Source organism: Lacerta agilis, chromosome Z, assembly GCF_009819535.1.
Source record: "Lacerta agilis isolate rLacAgi1 chromosome Z, rLacAgi1.pri, whole genome shotgun sequence".
Lineage (NCBI taxonomy): Eukaryota > Metazoa > Chordata > Lepidosauria > Squamata > Lacertidae > Lacerta > Lacerta agilis.
Window position 1 is genome coordinate 2,372,692 of NC_046331.1, and position 22,580 is coordinate 2,395,271.

Sequence of the window (22,580 nt, forward strand, 5' to 3'; positions counted from 1 at the left end):
CTTCCTGGGAATGAAGCTAAGGGACTCTTCTATGAAGGCCACATCCCAAAACCCATGGCAGAGGGACCTACCTGGGCAATTTGTGTTTCTAGGTTTGCTCTTTCTTCCAGTGCCATTTGCAGCTGTTGAGTGGCATCTGGGATTCCTGGCTGGTTTGCAAACTGGCAAGAGAATCAAATAAATGGTTATGGTAAACACTGAAATCCCTTGCCACTTTTATTCATTCATTCATTCATCCCCACCCCAGAAGTCCACAAGAGGATTTCCATGCTTCTACAGTGCCTTTTAATCTAGCTCATGGATTATAGACAAAGGGCTAACATGTCTATGGGGGGCGGGGGAAGAATAGTCGGAATTGCATTTTTTCCCTACTTAAGCACAAGGGTATCTGAAGAATCTGTGTATCTGAAGAAGTGTGCATGCACACAAAAGCTCATACCAAGAACAAACTTAGTTGGTCTCTTAAGGTGCTACTGGAAGGATTTTTTTATTTTATATTTTGTTTTGACTATGGCAGACCAACGCGGCTACCTACCTGTAATAAGCACAAGGGGAAATCTTCATAAGCAAATTAGTTAAAATTAGCTTTCCTTTTTCCAGCTTCCAAGTTTCTAGCACTCATGACTATAGAACAGACACTGGGATTGAATGCCATAGATTGCAACTTCAAAGGTCATCATAGCTCTCTCATCCTTGGCTACTACCCTCTCCCCCACACCTAGTAATCTACATTTTAATCCACATGCCCTCCGTTCTCTCTGCAATCCAGTACCCACAAATGCAAATGCTTTGAAAAAGTGGATAAATAGCAACAATGGGATACTAGCTGCGCCCAAGGTATGATGGAGAGAAACAATGGCTGGGAAAAGATAGACATAATATTTTATAAGGACAGGAAGGAACACCATGGACAGAATAATTGTCACACACAGGAGGAATAAGGATATAGATTGAATGCTTCACCTATAGATTTATAATCATTTAATGTGTCAATATGGATGGATGTTAATATTGCAGTTGTATAAGGGATTGTTATTTTCACTGGAGTGTAATTGAGATGAATAAGATTTTGGAATGCAGAAATAAAGTAAATCATCAAACCGTCAATTCTAGCACGCGGGAGGCCACTTAAATTATACAATTTGGCATCTGAATGATTGGGATTAGTAATTGTATTATAATTTGCCATTGTTATAATGAGACTATTATTGGATTGTTGTAACTGAAAACTAATAAAAATATTATTTAAAAAAAGAGAAAAAGGGAAAAGTGGATAAATATGCTGAGTGAAGCTCTCCATTTTGGGGTGCAGAGTACAAAGAATTCCAGTTAAGATGTACAGCCATATCAGCTTGAAATAAGAATAATTTCTCACAAGAGCAGTCCCTTCCCTCAGAACCTTCAAAGAACACAACCTTTAGGCAAGGATAGGGAAACTGTGGCCCTCCAGATGTTGCGGAACTACAACACACATCATACCTATTGGTCATGCGAGCTGAGGCTTTAATGGGTCAAGCCCTAGTAGAAAAAAAGCTAGTCAAATGCCAAGCTTCCTTTCAATGCTCAGAAGTGCTTGCTAAAGACCATTCCTCAAATTTAAAAGAATACCATGCTAAGTGCTGGGAGTGAGGAGTAGCTTTATTCAGAACCCTTCCACAGCTATATGACATGCCACACTGCAAGAGGCAGCAGTATTACCAGCTACCTAACCATCACCTGCTGAATCATCAGTTCCGCCATCTCCAGTTTCTTGTGCAAATCCTCCAGGTCCAGCTTCATCGCTGAGTTTTCAGAGATCAAGGTGCGCAGCTTCTCAGACAGTTCAGAGTTTTGCTGCTTGAATTCTTCACTGTTTTTACTACAGGAGGGGGGAAAAAACAAGTAGGTATCCTCCGGGATGGACTACTAAAACGTTTTATGTGGGGCTGCCCTTGGAAGTGATCCAAAAGTTGCAACTAGTGCAGAATGCAGTAGCAAGGGTTTCAATGGGCCAATCCTATACAACTCCTATTCTGAAACAGCTGCACTGGTTGCCAGTTTCCTCCTGCATTTTAATAGCCATTTAAAGTTGGTATGCATTCCACAGGTGCAGCTTTTCACGAAATGCTAAAAAAGCCACAGCTACCAAAATATATTCTACAGCACAACTATTACAAATAAAAAGGCTCTGCCTGCTCATGGAAACTCCATCAGAGGCAGCAGGGGAATAGTTGCTTTATCCCTGTGTAGACCATTGGGTCCAGCTAGCCCAGCAGTATCTTCTCTGATAAGCAGCAGCTCTCTAGAGATTTAAGCAAAGGATCTTTCCTATCAAACAACCCTTTTAACCAGATGCTGGGGGGTCTTCTGCAAGGAAGGCATGTGGTGGGCATGGCTGTGTTCCAATCCTTATGTTTAGCCAGCATCATCAAAGTTGTGTCAAGGATAAGAGATAGCTGCTTGCTGAGAAATCTGATGCAGCATAGGAACTAATGGGGTGTGCTAGGAGACCCTAGTTCAAATCTCACATAGGCCATATATTCATCTAAATCAGTCCTTAAACTATTTTAAAATATTTCTTCTGCCCTTACGCCAAGGCACTTAGGCTCATGGCTCCTTCGTAACCACCCCCGCATTTACTTTCACAATCACCCTGTGAAGTAGGTTAGGCTAGTGGGTTAGTAGAAGAGTGGGAAATGCTATGGAAGACATCCACTGTTTTTAAATTTTTGGAAGTAGAAAAACTGGACAATAATGTTGCAGGAAAAATATCAAACCCCACCTTTGCTTGTAGACTTCCAGTTTCAGGCCATCTCGTTCCTTTGCCAGCTCTTTATTATGCTGCCAACAACAACAAACACAGAAATCAATGAGGGAGCTTAGGGTTCTTGGATCTTGGAATTATGCAGTGCAGTTCAGAATCACTATTTTTTTAGCATCCAATGTTTAGGGAGAACAACAACCCCCAGAAGCCCATTGTTAAGGGCTCCCTCAAACCTGGAACAGGCCCTGAAGCCTTCAGTGGACTTACATAATTCAGCCAGATACTATTAATAGCTTATTAAGAGATACCATGAATAAATATTACACCTTAAAGGCAATTAAGTGAGAGCCAGTCTCTGAAAAAGACCTAGACCTATAGCCTTAGGAAACAGGGTGGAAATCCCACAATGGCATGAAGACTCATAATCTTTCTACTTTTTTATTTTGAACCCTTTAAGCATTTTGTTTGTTTGTTGGTGACTGCACTTTCAAACATACCTCTGCAACCATGAGGAATGAAGATTTGCTTGTTGCCAAAAAATAAGAAGGGGTGAACATGTCATACATACATCCATACAGTTGTCCTTCATAGACAAATGGTCCCCCAGTGCAACCCTCCCCAACCTGCCAATATCTTTAAAAATATGTTAAGTCTGCAACCCACTCAAGTTATGCCATTGTTCTAAAACAGACTTGTAGACTATATTGTTATTCTAGTCACATGTTTGGGTTATTTTTTAGCAGAGATCTTTCCATCCACCACACATAAACTACAGGAAGCTAAAAAGAATAATTTGCAAGTTTGAGTTCTGCTGAAGCAAAATGCAGATTGCCAAGACCACCTCTCTGTAGCACTATCACCTGTATACTAAATGAAACCATAGGATATGTCTGCCTATGATGCAAAACAGCATCCGACACAAAGTTTTGGCTCTATCTGCACAGACAGACTCTACACTTGACACCAGTAGTTAGACTTGAGACTGAGATGGAGACAGTTGGATGGTTGTCAATGCCAAAATGATCCACTGAATGAGAACAATGCCCCTGGGTCTCCCTGACAGACAGGCCATTTGGCAAAGCTAACAAAGTGCCAAGTGTATTAATCCAAACAAAACCAACAGGCATTCTCATTTCATTCCACACGCACCCATTCACCCACCTGAGGTGTCTACTGGAATTTTGTGAACACCTGAGGGCAGAATGTAGTCCAGCCTCCCAAAGAAGGAAGCACCAAATTTAAGAGATAATAGAAAGAATGAATATAGGGAATTCTTACTTTGTCTGTCTGCTTCTGCTGCGTAGAGAGGGAGGAAAGGGTGTGCTCCAGCTCAGATATCCTCTGACGAGAAGACTGAACCCGTGTAGCAAGGTCCTCTGCTTCTCCTGCCCAAGTAAAACAAGGTTATGTTGCAATGGAACCCAAGCAAGCAAACCAGCAGGAGTGGACCATCACTTTATGGTCCCACCCCCCACGCCAATCAGTCATCAACAGAATCTGCCCAAGATTTATTATGCTCCAATATTTCTCAGGGTTACCATCCCTGGCTACTGCTGAATTAGATGTTTTAGAAGTTGTCTGGAAAACAGCAAGTGGTGCAAAATGCAGCAGCATGGCTACATAAAATACTGAAATATAACTCTCCCTCCCCACAAACAACAAAATAAGTAAACATACAATTACCCTCACCAGTTGCTCACTTTTATTTCAGTTAACATAAAAACTTTACTTAGCATATAAACAGCAAATAAACATGAAAGCAACAGATTCTAAAGCAACATACAGTGGTACCTCGCAAGACGAATGCCTCGCTAGACGAAAAACTCGCTAGATGAAAGGCATTCGCTAACGAAAGGGTGACTCGCAAGACGAATTTCCCTATGGGCGCGACTTGCAAGCCGAAAAATTTTCGCGGTTCCCCCCCCCCCGTCAAACCGCGCTTCCCCCGTCCATGCTTCGCAAGACAAAATTTTCGCTAGACGACAGCACTCACAGAATGAATTAATTTCGTCTTGCGAGGCACCACTGTAGTTTTCTGCTTATTTGGCTTGACTCATTTCATTGGGTCAGATTCCAAATATGTGATAACTTGCCCCCGTGTTTCCATAACACAATCAGATTTGTATCTCCGTTATTATGTCTGAATTTGCTATGCTAATGTATCCATAATTAATACATACCCTTGTATAGACTTTTTACAGAAGCATTTTGGAATATAAGAGAATTGTGAAAGGGTCAGAACTTAACTCATTTTATAATTTTCATAATGCTATGTCAAGTATACTAGTATTTTTACTTTCTTGTCTTTGAACTTTCTCTGTCTGTTTTATTATTTTATTGTTTCCAAAGGATTACTGAGGAAGGTTTCAAACAGACTATTTCCAGGAAGCCTACAGAAGCTTATAAGCCCACTTCTCCCAATGTCTAGAGCACCTTACAGCCACAGCCAAACCACAGGCAAAATGATGAAATCGTTTTGCTGTGTCACTGAATCATCAACGGCATAACTGCCTCCTGAGCCCAAAGCTTACCAAAAATGTTTCATTTAAGTCAACTGGTACAGTATTCAAGAGCCTCACATAATTTGTTAGCCAGAAGGCTTATGGTGTTGCCTACCTGCTTTCTGACGAGCAGCTTGCTGAGTATGTGCAAGGGCTGTCTGCAGCTCAGATTTCTCAGAAACCAGGATTCCTATCGTCTGAATGTGGACCTTCAAAGCACAGAACAACTGGATCAAAGGAGAACTTCCTGCCTAGAATTCCTATGTCGTAACAACCACTGAAAGGATAAGTAACTAGAAGCAGAAATATACAAATTGCCACACGCGAACTTCAGTTTGCAGTCAGAAAATGTTAATTGGGGGCTGATGTACGATATAGTTTAACTACCTGTAACTGTTCTCGCAATGCTGCTTGTTCCTTTGAAAATTTCTGCTCAAACCCCTTCTTTTCCTGTGAAAACATGATGTAGAAATAGCAACATCAAAACCACATTAGATTTACAATCTTCCTCTTATATGACCAATATTCATTCTAAGCATTGAGGTCTCACACGTACTGTCTGCTGCACATAAGCCCTAGTGCAGGGGTGTAGAACTAGATCCAGCCAGTGGGCCAGATATCAGGTGACCTGTTTTCCCTGCATTTAGTGTGAGGTGCTTTGATGCCCCGATAGTCAGCTGATCATTGGTTTTCAAAGTACTATACATGGTTCACTGTGAGCAACAATTATTGATTGATTGTCAGGGCTTGCAAAGAGCTATGCATGGTGCTATGCACAGGCTTTGCAAGTGATGTAAAATATCCCCAAGCTTTTTTTGGTCTCAGCCAGATCTCTATCTACCCCACACCTGAAGTTGTATATAAAGTTAGGCATAGGGCACATGGGCGTGGCTTGGCCAAAATGGCCTAGCGGGATGTGATGAAAAGCTCAGGTATACCAGAGTCTAGTGATGCTGTGCCTACTGAATTCGACAAGAGTGGTGTAGCTGGGCTGGAGACTATTCTGTTTGGCTGTGAGTACAGCTAGCCAGAGGGTGGGTGGAGAAAGTACTTTGTGTGGTAAAAAGAAAAATCAGTTGAGAGTTGGGTTCCTGGCATTCAGCTGAAAAGGGATAAAGCCTCTGAGCTGTTTGTGTAAAAGATCTACAGCCAGAGAAAGAAGTCTCTGAGCTTATACTGGAAGACAGTGATTAGTGTATTTTGAGAGTATACAGAGAAGTGAGAAATAGGTAGCTAAATATGAGACAAGAGAAGTGGAGTTGTGAGGTCTCAACTCAGTAAGAAGGGAACAGAACTTCTGGTGAGACAAATATAATCCCAAACCAGTTAGGAGGAGTGTGGTGATCACCTTGTTTGGTATACTAATAGAGGAACTGAAAGAAATATAAGTTGCACGTTTGCTATCTTGTTTAGAAGCCTGTAAAATCTGCTAAATTACTGTTTCTTGCAATAAGTCTATCTCCTGACACACACTTTTTCTGAAACCAATTTTGTTTGTAAAATAAAACCTTTTTCCTGGTAAACTTCCCTAAGTCTACAAGGACCAGAGCTTTCTTTAAAAAAAAGAAAAAATAGTCAGTAGGGAGAGGGGCACGCCTCATGGGACAAATGGGGAGGCCTGATGAGCCTAGTCAGGCCCATTAGCCTGAGCTTCCTTGCTGCTGCTAAGAAGCAACAGCTTTTTATGGATCCCCCCCCCAGCTTCCCTTAAGTCCGTCCCTCTATGTTGCCATCCACTTAGTTCTATTGGACAGATTCAATTGCTAACATTCTAACCCAGTGCTGCAAATATTTGGTTTGCAAACATATGGAAATGTTATACAGTACAAGGTAATGCAGCAAAAGGGTATTTAGTTTAAGATTTTCACAACTTTCTAAATAAAAAAGGGCAACTAGGTTCAGCTTAATAAATATTTCAAAATACTTCAAAAGATGGTAGTATGTATTCTAGAATGTTGTGAAGAGCATATATTTGGTCATAAACAGCAGCCTCCATGGAATGAAGTTGTTAAAGTAGAATAATGGATCTATGGCAATCTTAACACAATCAGAATCTAGGAAGCTGTGACAAAATACCTGGAAGGGTTCAAATTTTAACTTGGAACCAACAGGAGTAGGACTTAGGCAGTAATTTGATGCATATGTACCTGGGAGTAAGCAATTTTTTAAACAAACAAACAATGGAACTTCTGAGTAGACATGTGTAGGACTGCACTGTAAATTAGCTCAGTCTACTGCTTTTTACTGGGTTGGATGTTAAGAGTCAGCACTGTGAACCCGAAAACAACAAAAATGGAAGATACTTCACATTATTTTCCTTTTACCATTAACAAAAATCAAACTCGAGTGAAAAGTGAATAAATGCTGATGGTTATGCTATGCTATGCTATGCTGACTCACTGTCTAAACATCCAGACCCAGATGCATCTTAACTACAACTTGGTTCTCATGGTAAAGCTCCTACAAACGTTTCTAGGTGTCAGTGGCTCCACACGACAGCCAATACACACATGAGCTGCTCACTAGGAGGACTGCTCTTATTTCATGGTGTGTTTCCAACTGACAGCCAGCTGTTTCCATGATTATGTGGCACTGGTGATGGAGCTATCCAAGCAGCAGGGGAAAGTCACAAGGTGAGATAATATTGTTCCTTAGGTGTTGCTAAATGGAACCATTTCCATAAATCTTTTTTCCAGTGTTGGGTGGAATCAGTGCCACCCATTCCCACAGTATACTAGGCTTCCTGCTCCTGGTGTGAATAATGAATTGGCTGTACATGTCTCTCAAGCAGTGCATATTACCTTCTCCAGCTGGTTCATAATCTCTTGGTTCTGCTGCTTCTGCAAAAAGAGCAAAATGAAGGCGTCAATATTAACAGCAAGTCACATGGGCTTCTAGTTGTGAGTATGCTAAGCTACACTACCTCATATACTACCAAGGCTTTTGGATGTTTGGAACAAGTTATTAGAATCAACAAACCCCAAACTCCTGACATAAATGCAAGAAGCAACTACTGCATTTATATTTCACAACAAAAACACATAAATAAATAAATAAATAAATAAATAAAACTGTTTCCTGTCGCTTTCTTAAATGCTGCCACAAAAGTTTTCTAAGGTTTGTTTAATGCAGGGGTTGCCAACATTATCCTCTGCAGATGTTGTTGTACTCTAGCTTCCATCAGCCTCAGTCAGCATAGCCAATCAGCAGGGATGATTGGAGTTGTTGTTCAAAACAGCAGGACCACCACAGGTTAGCAAAAGATGGAATAGTGCAATGTTTAATGACAAGAGAGAGAATCCACCACTGTTCAGATAGCACCTCTTTTTGAATGAGCTGTTGTGTGTGCCAGAAAGTTTTTATGCTGTGCAGAACCTTTCTACAGGTAGGCAATTTTGGACAGATCAAACACAGCAAACAGTTGGTCCAATAAATGTAGCATACAAAATGGTTCATAGAACAATTGAGCCCTGTGAGGTAGCAATAGACCCCTCAGGTACTTCTATAAGAGAAGCACTTCCCTTTCAACTGGCTGGTTTAAGAACAGCTTATTTTATGAACAACTTGGATTAAGAACACTGCAAACCCAGAAGTAGGTGTTTTGGTTTGTGAACTTTGCCTTGGAATAAGAACATGTTTCGCTTCCTGTTGAGTGTGTTCCATTTGTAAACTGAGTCCCCCGCTGCTATGGGAAAGCACACCTTGGTTTAAGAACGGACTTCTGAACGGATTACTGGTAAGTTCGTAAACCAAGGTACCACTATATATGAAACCATCAGAAAAGCAACTTCCCTGTTCCACCCCACCCTGCCTTTCTGTAAGCACATGTAAAGCTGCAGAATACAAGCTAAAATGCAGAAAAAGAAGACAAAAATAATATGCTGACTACTGGTGGAAGTGCTTTTTAATTTCACCAGGCAGTAATACAGCAGGGGGGCAAAATATACACAAAAAGGCAAGTGAGACCTGTGGTGCTGGACACAAGACACAACACCAGGCTTTAGATGCATGGCTAAATCACATTTAGTGTTATGGCAGCAAGCCACAGTGAACCTTGAGCTTGTCTGTTCCCCCTTTCTGGTTGTCCTCTTTTTCATACATGAACTGCCATTTCTCAATACAGTACGTATGGACTAAGGTAACCGTGGTTTATTCAAACTGTGCTTAGTTGTTAAAACAAGGAGCAGAACATGATTAGATCCTGGTCTACATGAACTAAACACAGATAGGAACGAAGCAGTTTCTGAGTTCAGACAGAATGGGAAACTGGCTGTATTTGAAGCACTTACTCTCTCCTTGCCCATAAAGCTCAATCTCATAATGTTAAACCATGGTTTTTTTGTTACCATCTGAACCTTGCCACTGCATAAAGCTATGCTCAGCCACAGGATGCGTGTGCGCTCTGAACTTTCCTTGTCTGTTATTGGAGCAAGATTCATGAACAGCACCAACAAGATTCAGGGTAGAGAGTTTACATTGAAAGGTGGCTCATAAATTTCGTAGGTAAATAGGTGGCTGCAATACAACCCAGAAGCAATAATACATTTAATTAATAATAATTAATAATACATTTAATTCCCTGCAGAACCTCATTTTATAAAATTACCAAATTTCATGTCCTTAGGTTTAGGGAGGAAATATTAAGGAAAGGTTGAAAAAACCTCAAGCACAGGAATGTCTATTTTTTGTGTTGTGAATTTATTTCCCTCACCCACCAATTTCTCCACAAGACTCATGTCATACTTCTTACTTTCTCCAAAAAATCAAATTCTGGAATGAAGGACTTTAATATATATTTGCAACCCCAAATCAGAGTGTTTCTGTTCAATACATTGGCCCCGTTGATGCAAACATGGTTTATTATTATGGGAACAGGCTGCAGTGAGTCTCTGAGTTCCCCACTCCCCTCCACCATCTCTGGCATGACTAAGAGGAGTTCCAAACTTTCACTTCCACTGTAGACTAACCACAGTTAAGCATTATATCTGAACCTGGAAAAACTGTACTTAGTCTTAACTATGGCTAGTTGAAACAAGCCAACTTCAAACCATAACAAGGAAGCTGGTTTGTTTCAACCAACCACAGCTAAGAATAATAATAATTTAGAGTTTGGATGCCATGCTGAACTGTGCTTAATTGTAATCTTTCACTTCCAATTTCAACCTCTTTCTTGCGGCCACATCAGAGAGAAGAGGAGTGCATAAATCCAAGGTATGGGTTGGCAAACTAGGGTGCAGGGGCTGGATCTGGCCCAATTGCCTTCTGGATCCGGCCCACTGATGGATCGGCATGGATCTGATTCTCATAGTTCACAGAAGTCCATTGGCTGAGTAGAGGGAGAGTTTTGAAACGTTTTTATGACTTACTTCTGCATGTTTCTGATTTTATGCTTATGAAAAACAAGTACCAGAGCTCAAAGATGCAGAATGGAAATGGCTGCTTGCCTTTCTGACTGACATAACAGAAATACTCAACACTTTCAATGTTCAATTTCAAGGAAAGGGGAAGCTCATCTGTGATGTTTTCACATGTGAAAGCATTTCAAACAAAATTAAACCTCCTCATTAAACAAGTGAAGGAGGAAAACTTTTGCCATCTCCCCACAACTCAAAACATGTTGGCGGGAAAACCAGCAGTTGCATTTCCAAAGAAAACATGTGGATTTACTGGAAATTTTGCAAAAGGAGTTTCAAACTCGATTTAAATAGCTTCACATCCATGAGCAGGACATACAGCTTTTCGGGAACACATTTTCTGTTGACGTTGAAACCGATGATCCAATTTACCAAATGGAATTGGTTGAACTACAGAATTGTGACTCTCTGAAAGATGCTTTCAAATCAAGCAGCCTCACAAATTTCTATGCTTCTCTCCCCTCTGAGTCATATCTGAATCTCAGGAACCATGCACTCAGATTTGCAACCATCTTTGGCAGCACCTACGTCTGTGAACAGACTTTTTCCTGAATGAAACATCTGAAATCTCCAACCAGATCCAGATTAACTGGTGAACTCTTGCATCACTTGCTACAACTAGCAGTGACAAATATGGAACTGGATATCGACCATATCATTAGCCAAAAGCAGGCCCATACTTTCCATTGAAATACTTTTAAGCTTATGTTGATTAAAATCATTCTTCATTTTAAATACTGTATAGCCTTTTCTGTTTTTTTGTGCACTACAAATACAATATGTTGTAGTGTGCATAGAAATTCGTTCATATTTCCCCCCCAAAATATAGTCCAGCCCCGCACAAGGTCTGAGGGACAGTGGACTGGCCCCCTGCTGAAAAAGTTTGCCAACCCCTTATCCAAGGCTTACACACATGACTATAAGCCTTTGTACATTTTTTGGTCTGAACCGGGCCTTAGAATCCAGAAAGACATAGGGAGGGCATAGAGGTTGAGAGAGAAGTCTTCTTTGCCCAATACAAATTTTGTTACATCAATTGTTCTATGTAGTCCCTTACAAAAAACAAATGAAGTAAGCATGTCTGCAAAGTCTGCTTTTCTTTTCTTTTTAAAGTTCACTCCTTCGCCGCCGCCCCCTAATCAATTCACTGTTTTGGCTCCCCTCGCCCCGAGAATTCTCAACACCCAATAAAAGAGCACTTCGTGTTCCTGTCAGCCTGCAAATGGCAAAAGCCATTTGTAAGCAGTGCTCAAACACAAGGCATTTTGGTTGCTGAATGAAATGCTACAGCGGGTGTGGAGGAGGGAGGGAGTAGGGGACACAAAGAAAAGAACAATGCAGCAAAAATTAAGAGAAGCCATGCAACAAGCTGTGGAGGGTGAAATGGGGTAGAGGGATATTCCAAACAATGCAGGACTCTTTGCTGGCTGAAAACAGGCCTCACATACTTCTAGCTGTATTTTAAAAGGCAGTGAGTAAAGTAACAGTAGTAGAAGCCACCCATGCAAGCTAAAGACAAACAGGCTCACTCACAGTGCCACTGTTGCTCAAAAGATGGTCACTCACTATCCCCATGTTTTTAAGTCTAGAAAGCTAAGCCCCAATCTTTGTTAAAACAGATTCAATAGTCAACACTGTTCCAGACAGAAGTTCAGCAGCAGCTCATCATGCAATTGCAAAGTAGAATCAAAGCAAGCTCTATTAGTGTGCATTCCTGAACTTTCAACAGCCTCAACAGATGCTGAAAACCAATACAATTAGCACTTACATTTATGAAAAGGAGAGAGGTTGAAACTCAGCTATTTTCCAAACAAAATTTCCCCTCCCCAAAAAGACTAAACCTGGGTATAAACCACCTTGGCAATTGATTTACTTGAATACTAAATTTAATCTCTACTTATCTCTTGCGAACCCCTTCTCTTGCAAGTGGGCAAGTTCTTGGCTATCAAAATCCTCTGTGATTTTGGTTTGCCTCCCATTTCTCTATGGGAAATGCAAGTAAGGAACCTCTTTCTGTCCCACATCCTCTCACAAGGTAGTTCTGCAGGCACAGCGTAAAAGATGAACACACCTGTTCATAGTAAGGAGACAGAACGAGGTCACATCAATGCACAGACATGAGTGTGCTTAAGGTGATAGGCTCAGACCAATGTTTTACTCTTGGACCCTGAACTTCCATCTGGTACAGCCACTACTGGATCACCTTCAAGAGTCCCTTTAATCATGGCCAACAGGAAATGGGATTGAAGGTATGTAATTGGGTACCAATTAATAAACATACAATAAATAAATTATTGTGGCCAAACTGTGGGAGGCAGTGAAAGATATGCGTGCTCTGGTCCATGGGGTCACGAAGAGTCGGACACAACTGAACGACAACATCCTAATTAGAAAACCTCTTGGGGAAAAAATTGTTATACTGGAATGGAGGAAGAATAATCTTGCTATCTAGTAATAATAGCAATTGAAAAAGCCCCCTTTGGTCTTTTTGTGTAGAAAGGAAAATAAACAAACTTCAGGTGTCTGGGATTGAAGATTGAGAAAACACCACCTAGCAGATTGAGGAACAGTTGGACATTGTCCTAGAATATAGCGGGATGCTATATGTTTTGAATATTTTGAATAATCTGAATATGCATAATGGGCTAATGGAGAATAAGAAGTCCTTTATTGCCTTGATCTCTCTTTTCCTTTTCCTTTTTAATGATATTTAGCTTTTGTCTCCTTTTTGATTAATTCTATTTTTGTTCATGTTTTATTTCGTCTTTTGATGTCCTCTACCTTGAGGTGATGAGGATACTTAGACGAAGATGAGGACTGTGCATGAGAAGCAGAGAAGGGAAGAACTTTCAGGCTGGGAGAAGAAATAGAAGAACCCAGGTGAGAGCTGGGAGGGTCCCCCCCCCTCCTTTGTGGCTCTGTATAAAGAGGGCTCTATATTTCTCTCTCTCTCTCTCTCTCTCTCTCTCTCTCTCTTTCTTTCCCCTCCTATTCTGTCTCTGTTTTTTTCTCTCTCTTCTTTTTCCTCTTTTCTCTATTTTTATTTAGATTAGTTTGATCCCTCCCTCCCTCCCCACCCCTTTGAACCATGAAGCACACAACACTTTTCTTTGTGGCACTGTGAAAGAACCCAAATCCTTGCAGACACCCAGAGAGCACAGAGGAGCAGCAAGACAAGGCCAAACATCTTGGTCTGGTTATTTCTTACCAATTCCTCTATCTTTGTACTGAGTTGTTTGTTTGTTAGATTGCTGGAGTCTAGGGCTACTGCCAGCTCCTGGTAACGTGTCTGATGGGCACATGCAGATAGCAGGAGGAGGAGGAGGAAGAGGAAGGGAGTAGAAGAGGGGAGAAAAGGCAAATTATTAAAAAAGGAGAGAAAATAATAACCAGCATCACATTTGAACTCATTTGTGGTGCCCATTCTTACACAAACACACCATCCCCCACCACTACCATTACCAAATACATACTAAACCACCAAAAGCTTAATCTCCTTTCAAAGGAACATCAGGATGGATCTTTAGCACTTCCATAATCTAGTCTAAAAGCCACTGCAGGAGCCTTCCTCTAAACAAGTAAACCTTTAACATGCAATGTTGTCATTTCTTGCACTCAAGTAAGTTCTTATTACTAGAATACACACTAGATTCATTACTATATTGTTCAAAGAAATGCAAACTGATGAAGAGCCAGGAGCACTGCACTTACTGCCATCTCTTTCATATCTGTTGAAGATGTGGCGTTTTCCCCATTCACATAGGCCGTGGGCTGTAAAATAAAGATATTTGCCATCACAACTAGTTAACTTGGAAAATGTGAACATGAATTTCAGTTAGATATTTCCCTTAGTGGGATGATGACACTCCTACAGAATAAGAAAACTTTGAAACTGGAGAATAAACACAAAGGTAACTTAGTGTACACACTACGGCGAGAGGTTCCTTCAAACACCCACCTATATTAAGGCACTCTTCCCCTTCCTATGATTACCTAGGAAGAAATGCTAAGGTAGATTGTGTTGGAAGTTCTACAAGTAAAATACCCCATACAGTGGTACCTCATGTTGCGTAATCTCCAGATTACGGAATCTTTGGGTTATGGCCACGGCAAATCCGGAAGTGTATACTTCCAGGTTTTGCTGCTCGCACATGCGCTGAAGTGCTCTATCGTGCTGTGCACATGCGCTGAAGTGCTCTATCGTGCTGTGCACATGCACAGAAGCGCACCTCTAGTTACTGATTTTTTGGGGTACGAATTAAATCCGTAACCAGAAGTACCACTGTACATGATTCAGGTAACCTAAATGTGCCTCATAATATACTGATAATAGATCAGAGGATCTTTTAGGTTTGATTTACACATGCAGCTAACACGAAGCAATTAAGTATTGAGGTAGCAGAATTCACTATAACACTTTAGATCATAAACGGAGGATCACGTTCTCAAAATGTTCTCTTGCACTAAAAATAAATACACCTGAACTATAGGTAGAAAACTAGAACAACGACTGGGCTAGAATCTTTCTCCCTGGCATGCTAGCTTTTTACCCACAGAGAGGCTATTTTTAAAACTGTGATTCTACCCCACCACATCTCTGCTGTCCTGGTTCACACATAACACAAAATCCTGGTTTATTAAACAATGGCTTAGCATTATGTGCAAACTCAGTCCAGCAGCTTAATTATGGTTTACTACAAACAATCCACAATTAGAAGCGATACTTTGCTGTTGGCTTATAAACCTAAGTTTGTTTTACCTATGGCTTAATATTATATGTGAAAGCAGCACTCTTCCTTCACTATGTTTGCTTGACCACCACACTCTAAAATATAAGGTGTTAGGTACGAATCACCAGAAAACAAACCACAATTTGATTTGTCTATGAGACAACCTATCATTATTTCATGGCTTAAACAAACTTCATTTGCACATAATGGTTACATATAAAGAGCAAGCACATGGGCACTCAGAGCAAGCTTGAAGCTTACTTCACTGTTTGGCTCACTGTTCATGGTTTAGAGCAAGGGAAACCACATATATGAGTTAAGATGCAATGCTAAGCTAAACCATGGTTTACCGCCCAGGTAGCACAGCACCAGCAGGACCAGGGGAGGAGCAAAGAGGGTGCAATTTTTGCTACGTACTCGCAACCTTGGTCATTCACACTTGGCATTATGCGCAAACTGGGCCACTAGCAGATTTAAATATGGATGAAAAAGCCTTGGATAATATAGTCAATTATTATTATTCCTGTTGTTTTAGTGCTGAGATGCTTTTAACTGCTTCTTTTCAAGCTGTATTTAAACTGGATTATTCCAGGATGGTTCCAGTGGTGAACTCTATAGTCTCTTGAATATAAATATGCCACTTTTAAGATCCCACTAGATTAACAGGGTAACAAGGCTACGTCTATGGAATTTAAACCTCTGATAAGAAATACAGTGGTACATCAGAAGTTGAACGGAATCCATTCCGGAAGTCCGTTCGACTTCCAAAACGCTTGGAAGCCGCGGAAGCCCTGTCGGACATTTGGGTTCCAAAGAACGTGTGCAAACCAGAACACTCACTTCCGGGTTTGCGGTGTTCAGTAGCCTAAACAGTCAACTCACAAGGTAATCGGGATCCAAGGTATGACTGTAGACAGAATACAGCTTCTTTAAGAGAAGGTAGACAGCCCTTTCATGTGTTACCAGTGTATAACCCTTGAGTTTATCTCATTTACACACACTTCCCACAGACCACATGACACACACCATTTCTGGCTTTCAGTCTGAAAGCATCTTCAGGTTTTATTGTCTGGCTGCAAAGACCCATACAATAACTGAAAATTCAAGAGCCGGACATTCCTTGGGTATAAAAATAAGTAATGATTAAGAGGCAATCTAATAGCCATCTTCTGATATTTGAAGGGCTGTCATGGATGATGGAGCAAATTTGCTCTCTTTGTTCCAGAGGGTAGGACCAATGGATTCGAATTACCAAAAAAAAATAAGAAAAAGACTAAATATTAGGAAGAACTTCCTGACAGTATGATAGGTGTTCAACAGTGAATCAGACTGCCTTAGAAGGTGATGGACTTGCTTTTATTACAGAAGTTTATAATCAGGGGTGTTGTAGTTGCAGATTTCCTGCATCAGCAGAAGGATGGACTAGATGTCCTTTGAGATCTCTTTTAGGTCTATGATTCTAAGACAGATAGATCAGAAGAACTTGTCTTTTACCTGATTGACCATGCCATTAAGCTGTTCAGACAGCTGGCGGAGACTGTCTGCCAATGAGAGGGACCTAAAAAAGGAACATGACACACAACAAACATCTGTAATAAAGAAGACATTAAGAACAATCCTCATTTTTAATGACTGGAATATGATGGAGAGAGCAGGAGAGAATACAGAGAGAAGCCTCTCACCTATTTTCTTCCAAGGCATTTTTATGATCAGTGTCACAGATCTGTGAAATGAAAAAGATACATAATTGTAGTAGAAATCAGAAACACAAATATATGCATATGTACAAGCATGCACATGCATAGATATATGTAACTCCAACAAAAGACTGGACACACTCTTCTCCTTCTGAGTGACACCTCACAACATCTACCATTGCTTTATTCCCCAACACAAGAATGAAGGACCTGCAGCCCTCCACATGCTGTTGGATTCCAGCTCCCATCATCCCCGCCCATCAGCTAGGACTAATAGGAGTTGGAGTTCAACAACATCTGGAAGGCCACAGGTTTTGCATACCTACCCTGAGGACTGCTTCAACATAGGATGCAGAAACATAGCATGCCTAGACTTCTATCTACACTATAGCACATGGGTAAGCAAACTAAGGCCCGGGGGCCGGATCCGGCCCAACTGCCTTCTAAATCTGGCCTGCGGATGGTCCGGGAATCAGCGTGTTTTATTTGTGGGGCATAGGAATTCATTCATTCCCCCCCCCAAAAAATAGCCCCCCCCCAAGGTCTGAGGGACAGTGGACCGGCCCCCTGCTGAAAAAGTTTGTTGACCTGGGCACTGCCATAGCACAATTCAATAAAAAAGACTTAATAAGCTTCATGTATTTAATGCTCAATCAAAGGGTCCAGCTGGTTGTCTATCACTTTGTTTTGTTAGGAATTTTTCAATTAACACTTACTTTTTTAAAATATAGAAATATTCATTACTTTAGATCAGGAATGGACAACTTCAGTACACAAGTAACCACACAGGATATGTATCATGAGTCAGAGGCCCACAGCTCACACACAATATAAATTGCATATAAGCTGAACAGACAGGCAGAAGGTGCTAAACCAGTTGGTTGACACCATCAAGTTATTCCTATCTTGAATTAATCACCCAATAAGAAGGAAATTAGAAGTCAGCCTCAGGGCCTGACAGATATGGAAACAGAGTAGACAAATATTTGGCTTTACTATGCCCTTATATTTCAACCATCGAGAAGAGATGTACAAATAAATGTTAAGAAGTGAAAGCTAAGCTATAGGCTACAGGAGAGAGCTTAGGGGGTCATGGTGCCCAACACGGTGCCTAACTGTACTCATCTCACCCTTCCAATGAAACTACATTCAATCAATGGCTGAAGACTGAGAGATGAGGAAGGAGTGTATTGTGCAACCTAAATCTAAGTGTTCTGTACAGCCAATTCCTCCTATAGTTGCAGAGTGACAGGCCAGTGTCGTTAACTGAAATGTCTGTGCTTAACATCACCTCCCCGCTCTTTTGTATGCTTTGCTTTATATTGCAAATACACACACACACACACACACACACACACACACACACACACAGAGTTATCTAGGGTGTTCAGTGCAGGGGGTGCAAACATTGACAAACCTGCAACGGCTGCATGCTACCAGGACTTGGAGCGGCAGAGCTAGGCAAACTGTTGCTGTTAGACAGCATGTGGACACCAGCAGCGAGTTGTTCAGCATTGTGAGCGGAAACATCACCATCACAGTATGCCTGTCACAAAACATACCATAAAGATTACAAGCACCATGCAGGTGAGGGGGAACCCAGATGAATACAAGCATGCACCATTTCTAGCAGCACCTGTAAAACCTAGAGGCAAATCAGCTGAGGAGTGCTCTCCTCAGAACAAAGCCATGTCCATGTACAAAAAAAAAAAAGCTAATCCTTTGAACTGTCACTATCTGCTGGAACTTCTTGCAGAAATCAGTTCAGTGCTTTTGGTGTGCTGAAAACATGGTGGGCAATGCCAACCTCAACATGGTTCATGTTACATTGGTCCTTTACTTTTGCGAAGTGCATATTCCTGGAAAGACAGCTAATCAGATAAGGATGGAACAGAATGAGTCACTATATACACCTAGATTGTACAGTGAGAGTGGGGAGTGGGGTAAACGTTCCTCCCAAAGTGTTGTCCATGGTTTCCAAGACACCGAAGTCAGAGATTGGCAACAAGGGACCAAATTTAAACTGAATGTAAAGAGGAATATTGTCTGTTAGACCTCAATGAACTGGTGCACACTAACCCTAGGTTCTAGTACTGTTGTAATATTAAATATCCAAAGAGATATATCCTGAGGCCCCAAACAGCTCATGGATGAAATTCTAAGTCAGGGATTGGCAAACTACGGCCCAGGGCCAGAAACGGCCCAAGGGGGTTGTTAAACTGCCCCCTGGCCCTTGCTGCCCACTCGGTCAGTCCCTGCACGGAGCTAAACTGGCGCGCCGTGCCGGTTTAGCTCCGCGCAGGGACTGACTTCCAGGACGCAGCCACAGCTTCCTATTGACTGCAGGAAGTTCCTGTAGCCAATAGGAAGCCGCAGACGCCTCCTCCTCCCCCGCCATGGCTCCGAAAGCCAGTGGGGAAAGAGCGGCGGGCGTGTGCGCATGTGTATGGGTGCGCGCACTCCCGCTCTTGTGCGATCCGCCGGCAGAAAAGTTTGCTGGCCCCTATTCTAAGCATTAGAGAAAGAGAAGAGGCAGTGAATTTGAGAAAGCAGCCAACAGGGCTGGGAGGGAGGGAGAAAGAAATAAAGTGACTCAGTTCAGATATAACACTATTCAAGCATTACGATGATTTTCGGAGAGAAGATCCAAAGTTGTTTTGCTACTCCTCTGGTCTTGCTGCTGCCACACTGCTGTGAACAATATGTCTGAACCCAGACTCATGGTTTATCTTGCTCCAGACAAACCACAAAGAGTTTGTCGTGTAATGTAACAAACTTGGGCTACAGCTTGTGGTTCTGTCTGGAGTAAGATAAATCATGAATCTGGGTTTGGGCATAATACTAAGCCAAACTAGCAGCAGCAAGACCAAATGAAGAACAAAGCAACTTTCAACTCTCCTGGAACCTGCATGTTTGCTTATCCATGCTAAGCCATGATTGGCCACTGTGAGAAGAGGATGCTGGACTACATGGGCCTCCAGCCGAACCCAGTAGGGCTCTTCCTATATGTTTTTATTAACATGGAAATTTCAAGTATTGCTAGAATGGCTGGTACCCACCCATCCTTCCCTGCGCAAGCATCTCTAACCTTCATTTTATCCTGGCACTTTTGTTCCCAAGAACACATACAGGGGACAAAGATACACATTTGTTAGATCTTCAAATACGCACTTTGTCCTTTGACACATTGTACAATTGTTAATGCAATCAGCCTGCCAAAGTGATAAAAGCTCCTTCTCAGACAAAAATCTCTGAAGCCTATAACATGCGGCAGTCTCAAGAAAATAGATCACACATTGGTGACTTGGGCTGTGTGAAGGTCCCAAGCAACCCCAACACCTCTGAAGGTACATGATTTTCCTTCAGGATCTATACTGAAAGATTTCTGTTCTGCCTAGGCCCAGCAACAGAGGTTGTGCAAGCACAAATTATCTCAGTTGCCAGTATTCAGCTTTTCTGCCTAGCAGAGTCAAAGAAGTATTCCAAGGTAGCATTTCACTAAATCTGACATTCTACCAATAAGAGTTCAGGAATCCTCCTTCTAGTTAAGAGTGCTCTCAGGGTGTCAATTCTACTACACACTACACAGTGAGCAGTCCAACAAACCAGGGATCAATTAAGTAAACCCCTATTGGTAAACTTAACTGGAAAACCCGAAACTTTTCATCTTAAAACACTGTGTTTCATCTCAAGGGCACAGCGTTTCTTTTATAACCACCATTTGGCCTATCCTAAAGATTCGGGCCAATATTCCTTTTATTGTATAACAGTCAATCTGCTTAGGATAATGTAGATATCCTTAAAGATGAAGCCTTTACCACAGTGGTGGCCAAATGATGGAATAGCCTCTCCAGAGAAGTATGCCTGGCACTGGCCAATTTCAGATAGGCAGTGAAGGCTATGGTGTTCCAGAACAAAGTTTTTAAGGTAAGTTGACTCTTTGAATGTTGTTTTTAGACTACTGCTATTTATATAAATATTTATGATTTTTTAATATCATGTTTATAGTCTATTTATTATAATTTGCCTTGAATATATTCTGCTCAGAAAGCCAGGATATACTGAATACAGAACTCTATTATTTTAAAGTTTCAGCTGGAGAACTGAGACTGATTGACTTTCAATGGTTAAGACAGACCTAGTGTCAGGTTTCCATGCTGAAGTCCAACACTTTCTTCATGAAGCACACATCCTCATGAAATATCATCCTCAGAAATAACTGATAGATTGGCCTTATACCAGACACGGGGGAATGAGATGTTGGACTCCTAATTCATATCAGTGCAGGTAGCAAGAGGTGATAGGAGCTGGAATCCAACAACACCTGAAGGGCCACAGATTTCATATCCTTGCCCTATACAATACAAACAACAACACCAGCTACCAGCCAAACATCCTCATAGGCCATCCAGCTTCATAGGAAATAGGCCTTGTAACTTTTACAACCGTTGCATTTCCTTCAGGAATGTGCAGCTTTCCATCTAAAAAATCCACACAGTATTTTGCTCATAATAGGATTTTGAAGATAACACACAGGTTTAGTTTCCACCCCTGATTTTGTAACCATTACAGTATGGTTATTTTGATGCCTGAATTCAAATGGAACAGTAAGTTGAAATGGCACCCACAAAGTTAATGTAAATGTTTGGTGGGCATCTGCCAACACCAAAGATAAAGATAAAGCTTTAAAGGAATATAGGAAGCTGCCCTTTACCTAGTCAGATCATTGGTACACCTAGCTCAACATTGCCCACACTGACTGGCAGGAGCTCTTCAGGAATTCAGAAAAGGGACTCCCTGGAGATGGTGGGGATCGAACCTTGTTTCTTCTGCATAAAAAGCAAATGCTATATCACTAAGCAATGGTAATAAAACATGAAGAAACAGCTTACAGGCTGTTATTTATTCCCAATGTATTTAGATATTTATATATTTTTCAGGGGGAGAAGCTAATTATGTTTATTATTTTTAATTTATTGCATTTATCTATCACCTTTTTCTCCAAGTACTCAAAGTGGCACACATGGTTCTCTCTTTCCTTATTTAATCCCCACAACAACTTTTTGAGATAGGTTAGGCTGAGAGACAGTGACTGGCTCAAGGTCACCCAGTGAACTTCATGGCTGAGTGCAAGATTTGAGTCCGGGTCTGCCAGGACCTGGTCCAAGACTCTTAACTACTACACCATTACTGGCTCTCTGCTTTCTAAAACATGGCAAGAGTGTGCTTTAAAAATACTTAGATGCAGCCAACTCAAGCAGACTGATTTCTATTAGACCCAGCCCTTTATTTTTAATTGAATTCAACCTGGGTTTGCAAAGTTTGCAAAACCCAGTTTTCCTAACAGTCCTTTGTAAGACAAGGAATAGGAAGACACTTTCTGCCTAGGTAAATATTTCATTGCCTGTCAAATCATGAGTTGGCATGATTAATCCACATAGCTTATCCTCCAGGGCAACTGTCTGAATATAGATGAGCATGAACATGCATTTCTG

The 22,580-nt window shown here is 41.3% G+C and overlaps 1 protein-coding gene across 7 annotated transcripts in view; it reads right to left on the reverse strand.

The window, feature by feature from the left end:
* Positions 1 to 22,580, reverse strand: part of GOLGA2 (golgin A2) — a 44,846-nt gene that overhangs the window by 15,009 nt on the left and 7,257 nt on the right. For 2 of the 7 annotated variants that reach the window (XM_033138173.1, XM_033138172.1), the window contains 12 exons: positions 18,503 to 18,631; positions 17,071 to 17,111; positions 16,883 to 16,946; positions 14,370 to 14,429; positions 13,867 to 13,947; positions 8,046 to 8,084; positions 5,632 to 5,694; positions 5,360 to 5,453; positions 4,022 to 4,128; positions 2,762 to 2,820; positions 1,717 to 1,858; positions 72 to 161 (listed from right to left, as the gene is read on the reverse strand). In XM_033138173.1, the coding sequence (XP_032994064.1) occupies positions 72 to 161; positions 1,717 to 1,858; positions 2,762 to 2,820; positions 4,022 to 4,128; positions 5,360 to 5,453; positions 5,632 to 5,694; positions 8,046 to 8,084; positions 13,867 to 13,947; positions 14,370 to 14,429; positions 16,883 to 16,946; positions 17,071 to 17,111; positions 18,503 to 18,631 (969 nt within the window). Of the gene's footprint in view, positions 1 to 71; positions 162 to 1,716; positions 1,859 to 2,761; positions 2,821 to 4,021; positions 4,129 to 5,359; positions 5,454 to 5,631; positions 5,695 to 8,045; positions 8,085 to 13,866; positions 13,948 to 14,369; positions 14,430 to 16,882; positions 16,947 to 17,070; positions 17,112 to 18,502; positions 18,632 to 22,580 lie in introns of those variants that run through there. The other 5 variants (XM_033138176.1, XM_033138175.1, XM_033138174.1 and 2 more) reach the window with 4 other exon arrangements.